The following is a 21,579-nucleotide window of genomic DNA, read 5'->3' as shown; positions in this document are numbered from 1 at the left end:
AACACACAAACAACAAGCTTAGGTTGTGTCTGTACCCGCCATGTGAGTACTGCACATACAACATGAGTACTGCACCACAGATGAACCCAGTTAATCCTCCATAGCACTTACGCCGCTTTTCCACTGCACGGTATTGGCTCAGCTCGACTCTACTCGCTCTACTTTTTGGGATTTGGTTTTCCACTGCAGGTAGTACCCCCCGCCCCCGTCCCCCTCACGGTGGAGCCCCGCTGGTCACTTGTGGGCGTGTTGACTAGTTTTCCCTCCCTTGTCTACCAGCGCCCTGCACAGGTGTTTTATTTTCCAAAAAACCAACAAGACCAACTCTAAATGTGTGCGTCACATGAACAAATACTAGTGTAACTAAGAGATTTACTGACAATAAACAATGTTTTTACATTGACAGATTACCAACTATAATCCAAGTCTCATAAGACTCACTGCAGAATTTCCTGGTTATAAACACAGCTGTTAAATTTCTCTCTGACCACGCTGTGGTCAGATTTTATCTATATTAAATTTTATTTATATTTTTATTTGTATTTTATTTATATTTGCATCGAAATATTTGTATGTATTTATTCTATATTTTTTACATTTATTTTTATTAAAATGTAAATCTAAATATTTTTATTTATTTATTTTGAAAGATCTTATTTATCATTAAATAAATATAAATACATTTATATTTAGTTATTTATTTATAGTGGTATTTTCACGTCACCTTTTAGTATCGGCTCAGCTCACTTGGAACCTCGACGGAGGCGGTACCAAAAAAAGTACCGGGTACCAGGTACTATCCCTAACTTTTGCCCAATGGAAAACCAAAAAAAAAAAAAAAAAAAAAAAAAGTGAGTAGAGTCGAGGCGGTACCATGCGGTGGAAAGGGGGCATTAGATAACCTTAATTAACACGTTGGCCCTCCCTCACCTTCGCAACCATTAGTCTTCATATTAGTCGTCATGTTCTGCCTGTTCAAAAGTGAATCCAGTGTAAATTTGCCAAATGCCCTCAGATGATGAGTGGGCAACAGTACTGCAACAACTGACCCCTGACTGCAACTAAGCATTTAGTGTGTGTGTGTGTGTGTGGGGGGGGGGGGTTGGACAGCAACACCACATCCAACATGAGGCTGCGCAGAACCGCAGGGAGCTGGGAAGATTATAGGCTGCAGCACTACAGGGATGCCGTGTTCTCCCAGAGCCCGCAGTTCTCAAGGCGTCTAGTCTGCAGGCCTACGGTATCAGGCTGCGGGACCCCTTCATTACACACATTACTGCCTTGTACAGCCTGGGACCTCGTTTACACAAACACTGGGATGATTAAGCACGTGTTAACGAGTCTGCAGCAATCCAGGCCACCTGCCTGCAGGCTTGCTAAAACATACGCTTGCACGTATAGAAGATACACACACACACACACACGCACACACACACACACATGCATGCATGCACACAGAAACACAAGACAGCAAGACTGACACACTGGCTGACATGCGGATACACACATGCACATGCACACACACGCAAACACACACATGCATGCATGCACGCAGAAACACAAGACAGACAGGCTGACACTCTGGCTGACATACGGATACGCACACGCACACTCACAAACATGGATCATACAAGCGATAGTCCATCACCAGAATATATGGCCTATTTAGAGAAGGGAACAAGCCTCAGGGGTGGCTATGGGTCTGATTCACAATCTGCTGAGGGCTTAAAGGAATTTAGGATCATTGCACACTTCCCCCTGCACAGCAGATCGACACAACACACAATCACACACCATTTTCTGATTTAGAATTTCTCACAGGGAAGGCATGCTGGGGGACTCCAAATACCCCCATCTTTAGCTAGAGAGTAATGTGAACCCCCCCACACACACACACACACGGTGCCTTATATTCATATGGAATGATGCTAGCAATTGTTACATGAGGTGTACCCATTAGAATGCATTAAGTCTGACCTCGCATGTGTGGGCTTGTGTGTGACTGAGCCAGAATGCATGCAGATGTTAGTCCATTTATGTCTCTCTCTCTCTCTCTCTCTCTCTCTCTCCCTCTCTCTCTCTCTCTCTCTCTCTCTCTCTCTCAGTTCAATTCATTCAAGCTTTATTGGCAGGACTGCATTAATTACTTGTCACCTTCACTGCATTAATTACTTGCATTAATTACGTGTCACTTTCATTGTCACACAATGAAACAGGTCAACAGAGTACCAAACAAAACCAAAAAAGGAAAAAGGAATAGGTAGAACTGGCAGAAACAGAACAGTAACTGACAGTGTTTTGGTCACTCACTGACTCTTAGGCTATGGCATCCGGACACATTGTGCTGCAAGGTGTGACCTTTGACCCTCTCCTAAAATAAGTGGCCACTGCTCTTTCTCACCCAGGAGTAGAACATTTGGAATCTGGTTTCCAAATGTCTCCTGGTATTTTTCTCTTATGTTCTGGAATGTCTCACAATTTAGCAGGAAGTGCATCTCTGTCTCCACCTCACCTGCCGTACAGGGACCACATGTTCTTTGCTCTTTTGAAACTCATCTGTGATCGTGGTTACGGGGTTAGTTCCTCTTTCTCTCTATCTGTGTGTGTGTGTGTGTGTGTTACCTTGTGGGGTGGTACAGGTGCCTGTGAGGGTCCTCCAGGTCCCAGCGCTGGCATTCTTTTCCGCTCTCCGTGTGGTCCATGGGTCCTCTGTAATTTTCCCCATTGCAGGTCATACACTCCACTGTACAGCGCACACACACACACACACACACACACACACACACACACACACACACAAATAAGGAACAACAACAACAGGTAAATGTGAGATGTTTACCATTGTAAACAAGTCTTAGCATGGTGTTATTGTTTTGTTTGCCCCACGCCCACGCCCACCCCCACCCGAAAATGACTAATTGCGTTGTGGAGTAGGACTCTTCATATGTGGTTACGGCTGCCTTAAGTAAATGCATTAATCATCTCAACACATGGAAACACATTATGCAGCACCATTAATGAGGTTAGGGGTGTGTTTGATGTAACGGGGGGGGGGGGTGCGTAGCGTAGCGTGGAAAGTAGCACACGCCGGCTAGTGTAAACAACACGCAGCTTTCGGATTGGAAACACATGTTTATGAGTCCCGCATTCCCATGACAGAGCACATTTTACACCGCCGCCTGCCCGTGGACATGTGTGAGTGTGTGTGTGTGCTGATGTGTGTGTGTGTGTGTGTGTGTGTTTCCCATTAAGCTCCAGATAAAAACCCTTCCAGTTGTTTTTCCACAGAACAACAACACACAAAAAAATTATTTTTTTAATAACTGAGATGTCTGGTCGAAGAACAACGCGGAGTCCCGTCCTGTCTTATGAATCAAGCGCCGACCCGCTCGCTGGAGCGGTCCGGTGTCGTCTCCGCCGGGGGGAGGTCGCCTTCGACAGCGTGAATCATCGCGGATTACATAACGGAGGTTATTATCCTCCTCCTCCGCTGCAGGGAGAGATCAGCGGCTGACAGTAATGTAGTGTGATATAACACAGGCCGAAACCCTGGTGGGAAAGGGCTCCCCGTCATCTTACCGGGGTAACTATAATGGATGTGCCCGCATAAATAACGCCGCTCTGCATGTGTGCTACGTCGACGGCGGTGTAAAATTAGGTACTGAAGTGTCCAACATTCCCTAAGTAAGCAGAGGGGAGTGACTGCCCCCCTCATACCCCTGACTTATGGCTTCTGACTATTTATAAAGCTGTCTCGAGGTGGAGCGAGAAAGGGAAAAAAAAAAGTGACTGTGACATCCACCTGGAAATACCTGCTGTTTGCTTTGGCAAAGACAGAAAAGCAGCGGGTGCAAAACAAAGTAAGACACAAGCACAATCATATACACACTCTGCCCCTCCCCAGTTGTACTTGGCCAATTACCCTACTCTTCACATCCGGCTCTCCATCCGCACACGCGGCCAATTGTGTCTGTAGACACCCGACCAAGCCAGAGGTAACGCGGGGATTCGAACCACCAGCCCCTGTGTTGGTAGGCAACGGAATAGACCGCTACGCTACCCGGGCGCCATATACACACTCTGCTGCACCATTGGAGCCACTGTAACTGGATGTAAGACACTGACGGGTAGCAAAACTGCTGTGGCCCGGACCCGTCCCATGCCCGACACTTCATCCGGCTCACATTCCACGTAGAATGATGGCACTTGGGTGGTCCGCTCCTGTTTGCCAGATCTGGGCCAGAACCAAGCCATAGCAATGCCACATGTGCCACATATTTGCCAAAGGTGGGCCATATTTGTTCTGTGATATTTGGGCCATATTCACCATTTACCACACGGGCCACTTCAGACCACATGTTGCCCAGAGCACCGCATCTTTGCCAAAAAAGGCCCACATTTGATTTGGCATATTTGGGCCATATTTGCTGTTATACATGTGGGCCACTTCAGGCTCACATCCATTTTGTCAGGGCCAGAAGAAGGCCATCGGTGCCTTATGTGTGTGTGTGTGTGTGTGTGTGCACGCACACGCGTGCATGCGTACGTGCACGTGCATGCGTGTGTGCGTGTCTGTGCGTGTGCATGCATCAGCAGCCTACCCTGTGAACACTGTGGTATGCCGCACTCCTGGTGTCTGAGGTGTGGGCGGGGGTCAGTGGTGAAGCACCACGGTCCAGCGGTGGCGTTGTCGGGGTTGCGGCAGTAGTTTTCTCGGAGGTCCTTCTTCCTGTACCTCTTAGACATGAACCTGAAAGGAGGCAGCGCTGCGGTCAGTTATGCAAGCAGACCAACGTGCAAAGCCCGGCGGCCAATCACCTCAGCCCACGTGCACCTGTAACCGCTATTTCAACACGTCTGTCAGCTTTTCAGAGTGAATGCACAAGGCCGCAGCTTCCGTCCGCTCCTTTATCGTCGGAAAACCAGGACGGCGTGCCGATACGTCAGAGAGCTGCCGCTAACCTGGTGACACGTGCCACACAGCAGGCGCGCGGCAAGACGTTTTGAGTAGGGGGGGCTGCCAAATACAACGAATTTCAATCGCAAGTCCCGCGCCCCCGGGAGTGCTCTTTTACCCCCCTCCCCTCCCCCCATGTACCGAGTGGCCTCCAGTCAGTCAGTAAGCGCGGGTCGGTACTGAAGGCCAGCTCATAGTCTTGACGCACCACACCCGGACCGCACTCTGCTGGGGTCCGCGCGGACTAAAATGACCCCCCTGTCCGCGCGAAGCTCCGTTTTTGTGACCGCGCGCAGTCACGGGCCTCCACGCATGCCTGGCGCTCGCACACCGGTGTCAAACAAAACACGGCTGGGCACGAAACTGTCCCACATCGACACGCATTTCCGTGTGGCGCCGGAAACCCGCTTTGGTTTCTTCTTCGTGGCTTTACAACCTTTCTTCAGTATGGAGACGATGTTTTTCCTCATATCCCTCACCGACATGCGGAGCTGCCCCTCTCCACCCCTCCCTCCGTGAAGTGGTCGAACACGCCGCCTCCGCGAGGTTTTTTCCCTTTCCAACACAGCCTGGCAACAGAGCCGCTCTTCTCCCTCCTCCCCGGACGGCGCCATGTTGTTTACGGTCTCTAACTTCCGGCGGAAAAGGAAAACGACGCGCAAAGGTTGTGAGAAATGTGGACCGGGGGGGGGTATGCGTTGGTACCTTAGTCTGAGTCGAACCCCCCAAACAACAACACAATAATAACCACGACACGAACCCCTCATCATTAAAACACATGTTTAAATCTAACAACCGCCGACCGTCTAAGCGACCGCCTTTCCCGGGCGCCACAGCGTGACGTCATTGTTTTGTTTGAAAGGAGTCTTTCCTCACTTTATTATTAAACATGTACATCCCACGTAGCCCCGCCCACTGTTTAGCATAAGGTACGTTTTATTCATTTATCTATTTTGCATTTTTACGTTAGGAAAAGTTAGGTATACCGTTAGGTCTAAGATGTTGCACAGCCACCTGCCACTACTGGGGGGGGGGTGCATCCACCACTAGGGGGAGCTGCATTCCCCCCACAATCCCCCCCACTTCCCGCTCTAATGCTACATAGTCATAATGGTGTGCCCAAACCTTGGGGGGGGGGGCGCTGCACCCCCCAGCCCCCAACTTCCCGCACTAATGCTACATAGTCACAATGGTGTGCCCAAACCTTGGGGGGGGGCGCTGCACCCACCACTAGGGGGCGCTGCATTCCCCCCACAATCCCCCCCACTTCCCGCTCTAATGCTACATAGTCATAATGGTGTGCCCAAACCTTGGGGGGGGGGGCGCTGCACCCCCCAGCCCCCAACTTCCCGCTCTAATGCTACATAGTCACAATGGTGTGCCCAAACCTGAGGGGGGGGGGCGCTGCACTCACCACTAGAGGGCGCTGCATACCCCCAGCCCCCCAATTCCCGCGCTATTGCTACATAATCCCAATAGCCCAAGTGTGGGATGGTAAAGATTTTGACACAGAGGGAATGAAGTTTCATAAAAGGTCAACATGTGCAGCTAATATTGGTTTTCCATGTGGCAGGGCTCTACGTGACGTGTAAACACGGTGATAAATCACAGCGTGACTCACACCTCCTCACATATGGTGGTTTGACGGACTTGGTTGTGATTGCAACAGAAGGTAGTTTTCTGACCTGGGCTGCACTACAGCAGTTGTTATCCCAGAAAACTCTTGTTTTTCCAAATGATCATTAAGAGGCAGGAGAGGCAAGTGGGGAATGAAAACTACAATTAGAAATGAGTCACAAGGGACGTCCGGGTGGCGTAGCGGTCTATTCCGTTACCTACCAACACGGGGCTCGCCGGTTCGAGTCCCCGTGTTACCTCCGACTTGGTCGGGCGTCCCCTACAGACACAATTGGCCGTGTCTGCGGGTGGGAAGCCGCATGTGGGTGGGTATGTGTCCTGGTCGCTGCACTAGCGCCTCCTCTGGTTGGTCGGGGGGGAGGGGGCACTGGGGGGAATAGCGTGAGCCTCCCATGTGCTACGTCCCCCTGGTGAAACTCCTCACTGTCAGGTGAAAAGAAGCAGCTGGCGACTCCACATGTATCGGAGGAGGAGGCATGTGGTAGTCCACAGCCCTCCCCGGATCGGCAGAGGGGGTAGGACGGCTCAGAAAAATAGGGTAATTGGCCAAGTACAATTAGGGAGAAAAAAGAAATGAGTCACAAATAACTGACTGAGCAAACGTAATAAGTGAAATATTCAGTGATAAACAAGCAATTGCGTGCCTGTGGATGTGTGTGCGTATGTGCGTATGTGTGTTGGTGAGTGTGTGTGTGTGTTTTAAGTGTACGTGTGTGTCCATAATATCACTTAATAGTTTCTCAGGACTGTGCGCTGACTGATAACGCACACACAGCCTGGCTTTGATTACTTGACCTCCCGAGACGTGTCCAGTGCTCTGATAGGACAGATTTACTGGAGGTACAAAGGCACACTGCACACCGCGGGTCCCTGCAAGGCCTTCCTCTGTCACCTAATACATGTGAGTACGGTTACAGCACAGACGGGGGAGAGGGGGGAAGGTCAAGCCAGAGAAAAGGAAGGTCAAGGTGCAAGGTAAGGTATGTCTGTGTGTGTGTGTGTGTGTGTGTGTGTGTGTGTGTGTTTGTACGTGTGTTCTTGTGGGGGTGTGTGTGTGTAGGGTCCGCCAGTTGTACAAACTAATGAATCCGGGGACACACTAACCGGTCCTCACGTGGCTGTTTTTCTCTGCTTCCATCATACAGTCACTCTATCCACACACTTCAACATATGCCACTCTTAACAGCTCGTTTAAAACGCGAATTCTTTTATTATTCTTTGTTAAATAATCTGTTAATTTTCATGACACTACCAAAATGATTACCCTAACTCTGCTGTGTTATAAGATGTGGAAGAAACCCATTTCCAGAGAATCTATGATTGAAATGTAACACTAAACGACTTCAATGAGGGTTGAATTAGTTCATCTGGATACAACATTTCATGATGAAACGTTGTATCCAGATGAACTAATTCAGCCCTCTCTCATACATTCTGGATACAACGGATAACGTTACGACCTTATACCCCTTTTCATTTCACTGCTTGTTTTACCTTGTATTTCTGTGCATGTGACAAATACAGTACTTGAACTTGTATCAAAGAAGGTTGAATCAGCTCATCTCCATACAACATTAACATTGTATCCAGATGAACTGATTCAACCTTCTTTGATACATTCTGGATACAACAGAATGTATCAAAGAAAGTTGAATCAGTTCATCCGGATATAACGTTTAAACGTTGTATTGAGAGGAACTCATTCAACCTTCTTCTTCTTTTTTCTTTTAGGGAGTTGTTCCTTATCCGACGAGAGGGTCTGAGGACAGGATGTTGTGTTGATGTTAAGCCCACTGAGGCAAATTTTTAATTTGTGATATTTGGCTGTAAAAATAAAATTGATATGATTTGATTTGATTCTTTGATTTTCTTACCTGGATTACTGAGCGTGCGTCAAGACTAAACGACTTGATGAGATGGAAATTTGACCCTTGGATATTTTATAAACATCTTCTGACACGTGTATTTATATATCTCATTAATTTAGACCTGGCAAACACGCACAGACATCAGTGTCAACTTCACTTTCTTAATCCTACAGATATGTGCTGGATCGCTAAATGCATTTTCTCCATTTTTCTGTTTATTTGACTAAAAAGGTATAAATATAATATCGTAATGTATTCCAGCAAATTATCTGGGAATTTAGCTGCTGGCTATATATATATATATATATTTTTTTTTTTCTTTCTTTTGGGATTTTCCCCCCTTTTTCTCCCCAATTACCCCACTCTTCCGAGCCGTCCCGGTCTCTGCTCCACCCCCTCTGCCGATCTGGGGAGGGCTGCAGACTACCACATGCCTCCTCCCATACATGTGGAGTCACCAGCTGCTTCTTTTCACCTGACAGCGAGGATGTAGTGCGTGGGACGGTCACGCTATTCCCCCCAGTCCCCCCCCCAACAGGCGGCCCGACCGACCAGAGGAGGCGCTAGTGCAGCGACTAGTACACATACCCACATCCGGCTTCCCACCCGCAGACACAGACAGTTGTGTCTGTAGGGACGCCCGGCCAAGCCGGAGGCAACACGGGGATTCGTACCAGGGATCCCCGTGTTTGTGGGCAACGGAATAGACCGCTACGCTACCCGGACTCCTGCTGCTGGCTATATTTAAGACTTAAACCAAGGGCTGCATACTCGATATGATTCTACATGACCTAAAGAAACACACACACACACACACACACACACGTAAATGCACATTCCTCGAGCATGTGTAAAAACATATATGTGCAGAGACACGCACACGCAGACACCCACATCTAGATAAACAGTAAGGCCACGGCAGGAAATGATGTGTGACTCTGTAAAACGTTACAATGAGGTCAACGCATATCACTTCTGATGAATGACCGCTCCCATGAGCCTAATCAACCCCTAATATATCACACACACACACACACACGCACACGCACAGCAAATGGGCTAAATACGCTGCACTGTGCGTGTGGTATGACAGGTGAACGTGACACATCCAGCACCGTGTTGGAAGTCCCGTATGTGGAGAGGCTGCCGACAGGTTTATTGTTTTACATCAGTCACATTCACACACACTTTCGGAATGACACCAGAAGTAAGATAAACCACGTAAGAGCAGGGAAGTCTCACTTGTGTTCATGAGGGATAGAGGAAGCCCACGCCTGGCACAGGATTCCAGTCACCGTCGCCGACCTCCGACCCCTGTAACTCTGGCCTGTACCCACAATGCACTCCCTCACATAGTCTGGATGACAGAAAGTGAGAGAGAGAGAGTGAGAGAGAGAGGAGAGAGAGTGACAGAGAGAGAGAGCATGAGAGGAGAGAGAGTGAGGGGGAGAGAGTGAGAGTGAGCGAGGGGGCGAGAGAGAGTGAGCGAGTGAAGGAGAGAGCGAGTGAGAGAGAGTGTGAGCGAGTGAGGGGCAGAGAGAGGAGAGAGAGTGAGGGAGACAGAGATACAGCGTTAGAGAGAGAGTGACAGTGAGCGAGCGAGGGAGCGAGCGAGTGAGAGTGAGTGAGAGAGTGTGAGGGAGAGAGAGTGAGAGAGAAAGAGAAAGAGAGAGTTAGAGAGAAAGACAGCGAGAGTGTGAGAGTGAGCGAGGGAGAGAGAGAGAGTGAGGGGAGAGAGAGAGAGAGAGAGTGAGGGAGAAAGGAGAGGGAGAGAGAGAGTGAGGGAAGAGAGGAGAGAGAGTGTGAGGGAGAAAGGAGAGAGAGAGAGAGAGAGAGTGAGGGAAGAGAGGAGAGAGAGTGTGAGGGAGAAAGGAGAGAGAGAGAGAGAGTGAGGGGAGAGAGGAGAGAGAGTGTGAGGGAGAAAGGAGCGGGAGAGAGAGAGTGAGGGGGGAGAGGAGAGAGAGAGAGTGAGGGGAGAGAGGAGAGAGAGTGTGAGGGAGAAAGGAGAGAGAGAGAGAGTGAGAGTGAGGGGAGAGGGGAGAGAGGAGAGAGAGTGTGAGGGAGAAAGGAGAGAGAGAGAGTGAGGGGAGAAAGGAGAGAGAGAGGGCGAGAGAACACACGTTGTTATGTAGCATGTAGATGATGTAGAAAACAGATAGGGGAAGATCTTCAGCTATAACGCTCAGCTAAACAAGGACTCAACAATGCCAAAATCCAAGTCTGTTTTTCTAATCGTTAGCAAAACATTTGGTTGGACCCAGTAGAAGCAGGCGGCACGCTCACAGTGGTGAGCGGTCTGAGTCGGGGGGGGGGGGGGGAGTTTCCATTGTTTACAAAAACACCAAGTTAACGACATAGATGAATAAACTACTGCAACAATGAAACCTATCGCCCCCCCGTGATCCACCTGCAGGTACTAAAAGTCATTATAAAACACGTTTCGTCGGTATTTCGTGTAATCCTCCGCAAGTTTTACGGCACCGCGTGCCCGAGACCGGAGCTGTAGTCCAGTTCCACGAGAAACAGATAAACATTATAAGGTGCCGGTTTCTGCAGGTTTCTGGGAGACTCGTGTAATAGTATGGGAGGGGGGGGGGGCGCAACCTCGCTCGTCTGTCTGCTGATAGAGAGAATGGGGAAAGTGAGAGAGAGAGAGATGGGGGACCTTTCTTCTGATAGAGTTGGTAGTTTAAGTCCTGCTGGCTCTGGGCTCCTGGCGAGTTCCTGTCAAAGGACAGCCACTGGCATTTCCTGTTTTTATGATCATACACGAAGGCTCTGGAGAGACGGAGGGGAAAGGGAACAGAAACAGATAGAGAGAGAGAGACAAAAGTAAATGCAAAGTACGCGTGATCGGTTTTTTTTTCTCAAGAGCAATTATTTGATAACGGCAGCCAGCAACAATAAGCAGAGATATGACGAAAGCACTACAGCGTTGCACTTCAACTGAGAGAGCAAGTCTGCAGCAAAGCCAGATTAGACCACGACCTTACAAGCTGCTGCCACATAAAACCAGACGTACCTGCAGGGGAAGGGGATTCTCTTGTTGCGGCTGCAGCCTCTGGCACACTTCGCCAAGCTCAGTTTCTTGCTCTTGGAGAGGTGGGAAGGGTCGGGAGAGACGGCAGCCAGCCGTACGCCGTCGCTCTTCTGGTAGTCCTGCAGCGCATTTCTTCTGCTCTCTGGAACGACATCACACAAATAAATATGGGAAACCACCGGGCGGCGTATTTGCCATATTCTGAAAAAAAAAGGAGACTGCCCTCCACCGAAAAACGACCCTATAGGTCGTTTGTACAAGCAGCTTATTACGACCTAGTTACGTGTTAAAGTTGAGCGACCTCTAGCGGTGGTGCTGCCAATAGCAAGCTTAGTTACTCTACCAGACGGCGAAACAACACAGAAACGCCCTGACTACATGTTGTGTTGTTCTCACATGGTTTCTATCACTATTTGCTGACGACTCACCTTTATCAGCCTGTCTATGAGGCGTGGTAAAGAGGACGTCAGCAAGTACATAAAAACCCCCACAATGCACAGAGGCAAAAAGCGTCTGTGGCGTATTTCCTGCCGCCGGTAGGGGGCGCTAATTTAGGAAACGCTCCCGTGGGTCGTTTTAGAGGGTCCATGACCTATGTGGTCGTATGGGTGGACAGTCTCACATACATCTTATTTTATCTTGTATTTCTATTTGTTTCTGTTTTCCTTGTTTCTATTTGTTTCCGTTTTCTTGTTACCTTGTATTTTGTCAGTTTTTGTTTTTTCTCACTAGAGCTTGAGTTTCTGTAACAGAACCCAATGTCCGCTGGGGGATGAATAAAGTATTCTGATTCTGATCTCTAGGACCCAACCACATCAACGCATCAGTGTTGCGCGAATATGCATTTAAGTTTCACTGTGTAACGCTGCACACATGTATGCAGGTACTCACGTGCGCACACACATGTATGCAGGTACACACGTGTGCGCACACACACACACACACACACACACACTTGCCAGTTACCTCCAGGGTGTAGTTAGTAGCTGCAGTCTAGGCAGTTGGCTAATGAACCCAGCGAGGGCGGGGTAACAGCATTACAACGTGTGAATTAGCCTGTTTAAAAGCGCTATAAATCTACAGGAACTAATGGGACGCATAGTCATCCAACTCTGTCCCCTTGCCAACTCACACAGCGAGACCAAGACTAACCCCCACCCCCACCCCCACCCACCCCGCACGCACGCACGCACGCGTAACGTGGTATCTACTACATGCTGCGTCCGTTGGCAGGCTTGCTTCTCTGCAACGCCGGAGCGTTTCAGCGTTTCACTCTCTTCCACCCCCTTCATTGCTCTACTACTCCTACCCACTCCAGCACGAGCTGTCCACGCCCACTGCCCAAACTGCGTGCAAGAGCCAGAGGAACGGTCATCATAACAGCAGAACAATAATAATATTATCATAATATTATTATTATTGATAATAATAATAATAATATATTTGCTGGATAGCTCCAAACTAGTTGTGTGGGTATTGGGGGGTTTGCCTGCAAGCTACAGAAACGAGGATGACCAGTAACCGTTGAGACGCAGCCGCTGGGATCGCCGGAGGGGCTCAGCGGACCCGTCCGCACCCGGAGCCCAACTTCAGCTCGCCCGGCCCGGCCCGGCCCGGCTCGGCACATCTCGCGGCCGAGCGCGCCAGAGCGACGAGGCACGCGTCTCCCCGAAGCGAACCGCTAATAAGATCCTAATAAAGGACGCAGCGGGGGGCCAACGGGCATCTCGGACCCTCCGCCAGTCCGCCGGGTGCCCCGCTGTCACGCGCTCCTGCGTGCGCCGCGCTCCGCGCGCAGACATGTCGCGACGGTGCCGAGCTCGCGAGCCGTCTCGCCAACGGTGACTTTTGCGCACGATCACGATCACGATCGGTTACATGGCGAGCTCATCCATGACACGCGGGGGAGCCACGCGCCGGAGGAGTCGCTCCCCCGACCACGGCGCCGCCCGGGTCCGCTGCCGGTCAATGTGACGGAGCGCGCCGACAAGACCCCGTCCGCCCGTCTGTCAGTCAGCGGGACAAGACTCCGCTGGAAAGACCAGCAGCAGCAGCACTAGTAGTAGTACTAGTAGTACTAGTAGCAGTAGTAGTAGTACTAGTTGTAGTAGTACTAGTAGGAGTAGTAGTGGTAGTAGTAGCAGTAGTAGTGGCTTGCAGTTGGCAGGAAGACGGTTGTAAACAGTTTCCGCCAAACTTACCGCAGAAAGACAGGACGAAGAGTCCGAAAACCACCTGGTAAATCCACATCGCGGTGCCGCAGAGCAACACTGACGCGCTTCTCGCTCCGCTGCCGGACCCCTGAGCTGTTTCCTCCACCGCTGCACAGATGCGCCGTCTCTCTAAGTACTTTCTCACCCCCCTCCCCCCCCCCCCTCTCTCTCCTCTCTCTCACGCAGATCCTCTCTCTCTCTCTCTCTCTCTCTCTCTCTCTCTCTCTCTCTCTCTCTCTCTCTCTTCTCTCTCTAGCAGACAAACTCTCTCTTCTCTCTCTCTCTCTCTCTCTCCTCTCTCTCACGCAGATCCCCTCTCTCTCTCTCTCTCTCTCTCTCTCTCTCTCTCTCTCTCTCCTCTCTCTCTCTCTCTCTCTCTCTCTCTCTCTCTCTCTCTCTCTCCTCTCTCTCACGCAGATCCTCTCTCTCTCTCTCTCTCTCTCTCTCTCTCTCTCCTCTCTCTCTCTCCTCTCACCCCCCCCTCTCTCCTCTCTCTCTCTTCTCTCTCTAGCAGACAAACTCTCTCTTCTCTCTCTCTCCTCTCTCTCTCTCTCTTCTCTCTCTAGCAGACAAACTCTCTCTCTCTTCTCTCTCTAGCAGACAAACTCTCTCTTCTCTCTCTCTCCTCTCTCTCTCTCTCTTCTCTCTCTAGCAGACAAACTCTCTCTCTCTTCTCTCTCTAGCAGACAAACTCTCTCTTCTCTCTCTCTCCTCTCTCTCTCTCTCTTCTCTCTCTAGCAGACAAACTCTCTCTCTCTTCTCTCTCTAGCAGACAAACTCTCTCTTCTCTCTCTCCTCTCTCTCTCTCTCTCTCTCTTCTCTCTCTAGCAGACAAACTCTCTCTTCTCTCTCTAGCAGACAAACTCTCTCTTCTCTCTCTCTCTCCTCTCTCTCTCTCTCTTCTCTCTCTAGCAGACAAACTCTCTCTTCTCGCTCTCTCTTCTCTCTCTCTAGCAGACACTCTCTCTCTTGTCTCTCTAGCAGACACTCTCTTGTCTCTCTAGCAGACACTCTCTCTCTTCTCTCTCTCTCTAGCAGACACTCTCTCTTCTCTCTCTAGCAGACACTCTCTCTCTTCTCTCTCTCTCTAGCAGACACTCTCTCTTCTCTCTCTCTCTAGCAGACACTCTCTCTTCTCTCTCTCTAGCAGACACTCTCTCTTCTCTCTCTCTCTAGCAGACACTCTCTCTTCTCTCTCTAGCGGACACTCTCTCTCTTCTCTCTCTCTCTAGCAGACACTCTCTTCTCTCTCTCTCTCTAGCAGACACTCTCTCTCTTCTCTCTCTCTAGCAGACACTCTCTCTTCTCTCTCTCTCTAGCAGACACTCTCTCTTCTCTCTCTAGCAGACACTCTCTCTCTTCTCTCTCTCTCTAGCAGACACTCTCTCTTCTCTCTCTCTCTAGCAGACACTCTCTCTTCTCTCTCTCTAGCAGACACTCTCTCTTCTCTCTCTCTAGCAGACACTCTCTCTTCTCTCTCTAGCGGACACTCTCTCTCTTCTCTCTCTCTCTAGCAGACACTCTCTTCTCTCTCTCTCTCTAGCAGACACTCTCTCTCTTCTCTCTCTCTAGCAGACACTCTCTCTTCTCTCTCTCTCTAGCAGACACTCTCTCTTCTCTCTCTAGCAGACACTCTCTCTCTTCTCTCTCTCTCTAGCAGACAAACTCTCTCTTCTCTCTCTCTCTCTAGCAGACACTCTCTCTCTTCTCTCTCTCTAGCAGACAAACTCTCTTCTCTCTCTCTCTCCTCTCTCTCTCTTTCTCTCTAGCAGACACTCTCTCTTCTCTCTCTCCTCTCTCTCTCTCTCTTCTCTCTCTCTAGCAGACACTCTCTCTCTTCTCTCTCTAGCAGACAAACTCTCTCTTCTCTCTCTTTAGCAGACAAACTCTCTCTTCTCTCTCTCTCCTCTCTAGCAGACAAACTCTCTCTCTCTCTCTCTCTCTCTCAAAGAAAAACTCTCCCTCTAACGCGCACACATTTTCTTTTTCTCACTCACAGTCTATGTCTCTCTGCCTTCTCTCTCTAGCTAAGACAAACTCTCTGAGTGTGTGTGTGTGTGCGTGTGCGTGCGTGTGCGTGCGTCCCGTAAGCGCAGCAGCAACAGCGCCATCCCACACCATCTCTTCCCTCCCTCTTCCAGCAGGACTTGGAAGAGGATCAGGCTGAGAAATGAAAGACGTGTCGGCGGCGGCGGGTACTTGCCAGCGATGGTAAACCCGACGGCGGAGGTCAGAGATGGGGGGGCTGAGTGTTTGTTTGGGCTCCTTTCCCGCCCCCCCCCCCGGGGGTTCTGGACAGTCAGAGCAGAGGGTTTGGTACCGGGGACCCGACAGCTCCAGCTCATCTGGGTCGTGTGTGTTTCCAGCGATGACAGCATGCAGCAGACACGCCACTTGTAAGCGGGCGCTGACCTCGCTCTGCTCCGCAACCCGTCTCCTCTCCATCTGCCGGACTCGGACCCGAGCACCGGGTACCGATGACCATGCACATTTACAGCCTCGCGGGGAACACGCAGCACGTTCTCCACCACCCGCGTGCACGCTAACACGCCGAGCATGCGCACACGCACACTTAAAGCGCGGGTTACGCTTCCCTCGTCCGCGAGTACGCCGGGGTCGGCGTGACTTAAATTTCGTCATCAGAGGGTGTGCGCGTAGGGTCCGCGCGGACATCGGCGTACACCTCCAATTTTTTTTTGTGTCCGCGCGCGGACAAGGGCGCGACTGCGCACGCGCCGGTGAACAAAAAAAAAAAACGGACGCCGACTTCGAAGAGAGGCCGTGTGAGGAGGCCCGTCGCTACCCTCATCTTAAAATACGTCATTAAAACGCTACAAATGTAACCAGATGTGCACACGAAATGGCCGAGACTTCCGGGAAAGAAGACGGTGTGTGTGCCGACAGAAAGGCAAGGACTTGAGAGGCAGCTTCGTGACAGAGTCGCACACACCATCTTCTTGCTTTCCGCTTGTTTTCCTTTCCTCCTCCAGTTGTGCTAAAGACAACAAACGAAGCGGAAATACGTAACGCCAACCTACTGCGCATGTGCGAAACGCGTTCTCCAAGCGGACTGCGGTAAGCAGTATAAACGGAAGTAGCTACGCGTTCGCGGAGTCCGCTCTGGAGTATACCCAGGCCCTTAATTACGCACACACACGTGGAAGTACACGCGCACGCGCACCAAATAGAGAGAGATACTATGTAGAGAGATACTATGTAGAGAGGAGATACTATGTACAGAGATACTATGTAGAGAGGAGATACTATGTAGAGAGATACTATGTAGAGATACTATGTAGAGAGATACTATGTAGAGAGATACTATGTGGAGATACTATGTAGAGAGATACTATGTAGAGAGATACTATGTAGAGATATACTATGTAGAGATACTATGTAGAGATATACTATGTAGAGATACTATGTAGAGAGATACTATGTAGAGAGATACTATGTAGAGAGATACTATGTAGAGATACTATGTAGAGATATACTATGTAGAGAGGAGATACTATGTAGAGAGATACTATGTAGAGATACTATGTAGAGAGATGCTATGTAGAGAGATACTATGTAGAGATACTATGTAGAGATATACTATGTAGAGAGATACTATGTAGAGATACTATGTAGAGAGATACTATGTAGAGAGGAGATACTATGTAGAGATATACTATGTAGAGAGATACTATGTAGAGATACTATGTAGAGATACTATGTAGAGAGATACTATGCAGAGAGATACTATGCAGAGAGATACTATGTAGAGAGATACTATGCAGAGATACTATGTAGAGATACTATGTAGAGAGATACTATGCAGAGAGATATATAGAGAGATACTATGTAGAGAGATATGTGGAGAGATACTATGTAGAGAGATATGTAGAGAGATACTATGTAGAGAGATATGTGGAGAGATACTATGTAGAGAGATATGTAGAGAGATACTATGTAGAGAGATATGTGGAGAGATATGTAGAGAGATACTATGTAGAGAGATATATAGAGAGATACTATGTAGAGAGATACTATGTAGAGATATGTGGAGAGATACTATGTAGAGAGATACTATTTAGAGAGATACTATGCAGAGAGATATATAGAGAGATACTATGTAGAGAGATATGTGGAGAGATACTATGTAGAGAGATATGTAGAGAGATACTATGTAGAGAGATATGTGGAGAGATACTATGTAGAGAGATATATAGAGAGATACTATGTAGAGAGATATGTGGAGAGATATGTAGAGAGATACTATGTAGAGAGATATGTGGAGAGATACTATGTAGAGAGATATGTAGAGAGATACTATGTAGAGAGATATGTGGAGAGATACTATATAGAGAGATACTATGTAGAGATATATATAGAGAGATACTATGTAGAGAGATACTATGTAGAGAGACACTATGTAGAGAGATATATAGAGAGATACTATGTAGAGAGATACTATGTAGAGAGATACTATGTAGAGAGATATGTGGAGAGGGAGACAGACTCCATCTCTATCGTCTTTGTTTGAGAGTGAGTAATACTGATGTGGCTTCCTGAGAGGACCGCAAAGCCATTCGCCATAATAAACAATCAGCCATGAGTCAGAGACTTTCACCACCAACTCTCTCTCTCTCTGTCAGTCACTCTCTCTCTCTCTCTGCTTCTCTCTCTCTCTCTCTCTCTCTCTGTCAGTCACTCTCTCTCTCTCTGTCAGTCACTCTCTCTCTCTCTCTGCTTCTCTCTCTCTCTCTCTCTCTCTCTGCTTCTCTCTCTCTCTCAGTGTCAGTCACTCTCTCTCTCTCTCTCTCTCTCTCTCTCTCTCTCTCTCTCTCTCTCCATCTCTCTCTCTCTCTCTCTCTCTCTCTCTCTCTCTCTCTCTCTCTCTCTCTCTCTCTCTCTCACACACACTCACTCACACACACACAGACACACACAAGACATGACACCCTGAGGCACGTGTACACTCACGGACATGTATAACAAGTAGCAGATGGAGCATCTCCATAGCCGAACGGTTACAGCACATGCGCAAGGGCCACATGGTCGCAACCATCGCCGGTTCGATTCCAGCCAGTGACCTTTGTTGCACGACACCCCCCCCCTCTCTCTCCCATATTTCCTGTCTGCCTCTCTCCTGTTGCCGTCTAAAAACACACACACACACACACACACACACACACACACACACACACAAGCAGCAGATAACTTGGTCATACTCACCAGTTTTGGGTCCTGACAAAAAAAGAAAACCCCCTCATCAGTGCTGTCTTATTTCTGCCTCCCCCGGGCAGGAATCCCGTGGGTGTTTCCCCTGCGTCTCAGACCTCACTGCTCCTGATGGGAGACTGAGATTAAGGAAAGCCTGCGGCCCACTGTGCGCTCATGGCTCTGCTGTCACCATTCAAGACTTTCTCCTCACACCTGTGGCTGGTTAATGCTGGAAATCTATATCCTCATACAGCTGTGAGGTAGGAGGGGGTTTATCGGAAGATGGGGAAGATACGGAGAGTGAAGAAACAGAAGAGTTGACACCAGGAGAGTGTCAAATTAAAGTGAAGCACTGTGGGAAAGATGAATATGTAGCATGGAAGTATCAACCAGGAGTGATTACACTGCTATGGATAGTATAACTGCTAGCACGTGTGTGTGTTTGAATAGTCTATACTGTGTGTATGCGTATATGTGTCATTGTTGTGCGTGTATGTGTGCGTGCGTGCACACGGGTTTGTGGAGAGGGGGTGTGCGTCGATAAAATGTGCGAGGACGCAGCATGCCGTGCATTCTGTCCTCGCAATTGCGTTTGAGCAAGGCGAGACTGATAGCTAGCAAGCATAAAGAATCCTCAATAAACCCATCTTCAACAGATAGCTAGCAAAGAGAATCCTCAATAAACCTATCTTCAACAGATAGCTAGCTAGCATAAAGAATCCTCAATAAACCCATCTTCAACAGATAGCTAGCTAGCAAAGAGAATCCTCGATAAACCCATCTTCAACAGATAGCTAGCTAACATAAAGAATCCTCAATAAACCCGTCTTCAACAGATAGCTAGCTAGCAAAGAGAATCCTCAATAAACCCGTCTTCAACAGATAGCTAGCTAGCAAAGAGAATCCTCATTAAACCCGTCTTCAACAGATAGCTAGCTAGCAAAGAGAATCCTCAATAAACCCGTCTTCACCAGATAGCTAGCTAGCAAAGAGAATCCTCAATAAACCGGTCTTCCACAGATAGCTAGCTAGCAAAGAGAATCCTCAATAAACCCATCTTCAACAGATAGCTAGCTAGCAAAGAGAATCCTCAATAAACCCGTCTTCAACAGAGTGTGGCTTTACTGGTTTCAACGCCGTAAAACTGAAAACACAAACAAAGGGGTATAGAGTACTAAACACATACAGCTTACATGAAATTGCTTTTTAGCATGAAATATAACATGTCACAATTAACAATAACATTCATTCTTTAGAGTTATCCAGATATGGACAGCCAAACAATATACTAGCATAAGAACTTAGCAAACATGAGAACGTATGTCAATTAGTCAGATGCTGGCTAGGGAGCTGTGAGCTTGAATGAGCTTCTGAGTCAGCTAAAACAGGTTAGCTAGCAACATCAAGACAACAAGAAACGTCTTCTAGTGATACTATGTAGCTTAACTAAAATTAAGCTTCAGATCTAACATGTAAGTGCTGATACTCACAGACATATCTACTCCGAGGTTCAAACGAAGACAAACAGGCCGCATTTCACACACACTGCTTGCTGCTTCACAACGAGCCAAACGCAAGATAAACCAAACGGACTCTTGGGGGTGTGTGTGTGTGAAATAACCAGTACCTAAAACAACCAATAGAGGGCAGCACTGTAACACCTAGCGTCATAACAAAGCATGGGCAGTTCTGTCGTCTTCAGTTCTCATGCGGTTATAGAGAGCAGGAAGGAACCTTGTTCTAAGCTGAGCCCTTTGTGTACATCTCTCACCTGGAAGAGAATCCAGTCAGTATACAGAGGAGCAGTACAGCAGTGTAACACCTAGCTGGGGTCAGAACACCGTGTATGACTGGAAGGGCCTGGATATGCTCCACAGCGGACGCGGACAGCTGAGGACTCCGCAGACGCGTAGTACTTCTGTTTATACTACTTACTGGAGTCCACTTGGAGTAAGCGTTTCGCACATGCGCAGTAAATCGGCGTTACGTATTTCCGGGCAAAGTGGAGACATCCATGCAAGAAGAAGAAGAGCTGCTTTGTTTGTTGTATTTAGCACAACTGGGGGGGGGGGGGGGGTAGAGGCTAGTTCCCATCAGAGCCCTAGAAGGAGAGAGTTGCGTCCATGAGGGGTCAGAACACGAGAGGGTCACGTGGTTCATGTAGCCGCCGAATGGTTCCAACCGAAGCTTGGCGGGTCATTTAAATGAACTGTTTAGCCGCGATTTCTGGTAACTACTAACCAATATTTTCAGATTTTTACATTTACATATAGATATAGATATATTCCAACGTGACACATATTCTATGCGCACTGTTTGGAACTATCCGGGGCTCCCATGATCCGCCATTGCTGTGGCCCATTGACGTCAACGGAGTTGACGTAACTCTCTCTTTCTAGGGCTCTGGTTCCCATCGATGCAGAGAACAGAAATGGAGTAGAGAACGGTCAACTGAGCATGCGCGAAACGCCTCTACCATGCCCCTACACGCCCCGCGTGGCATTCAGGCGCTAGGATTCTAGGAAGACCCACCCCTACTCTGCGTCTGATTAGCCAACTTTAACCCTAACCCCGCCCTACCCATAACCTACTCAAACAACGGAGGCAACGAGTACTTGCGCATGCTCAGTTGATCGTTCTCTGCATCGATGGGAA

At 48.7% G+C, this 21,579-nt stretch overlaps 1 protein-coding gene across 1 annotated transcript in view; it reads right to left on the bottom strand.

The window, feature by feature from the left end:
- Positions 1-13,753, bottom strand: part of LOC130114276 (hepatocyte growth factor) — a 31,222-nt gene extending 17,469 nt beyond the window's left edge. The window contains exons 1-6 of the mRNA XM_056282108.1: positions 13,705-13,753; positions 11,486-11,645; positions 11,129-11,241; positions 9,706-9,820; positions 4,602-4,750; positions 2,623-2,743 (exon numbers count right to left, since the gene is read on the bottom strand). Of these exons, the coding sequence (XP_056138083.1) occupies positions 2,623-2,743; positions 4,602-4,750; positions 9,706-9,820; positions 11,129-11,241; positions 11,486-11,645; positions 13,705-13,753 (707 nt within the window). The remainder of the gene's footprint in view (positions 1-2,622; positions 2,744-4,601; positions 4,751-9,705; positions 9,821-11,128; positions 11,242-11,485; positions 11,646-13,704) is intronic.
- Between the last annotated feature and the right edge of the window lie 7,826 nt (positions 13,754-21,579).

Source organism: Lampris incognitus, chromosome 6 (assembly GCF_029633865.1).
Source record: "Lampris incognitus isolate fLamInc1 chromosome 6, fLamInc1.hap2, whole genome shotgun sequence".
NCBI lineage: Eukaryota > Metazoa > Chordata > Actinopteri > Lampriformes > Lampridae > Lampris > Lampris incognitus.
This window is presented reverse-complemented; position numbering and strand designations above follow the sequence as displayed.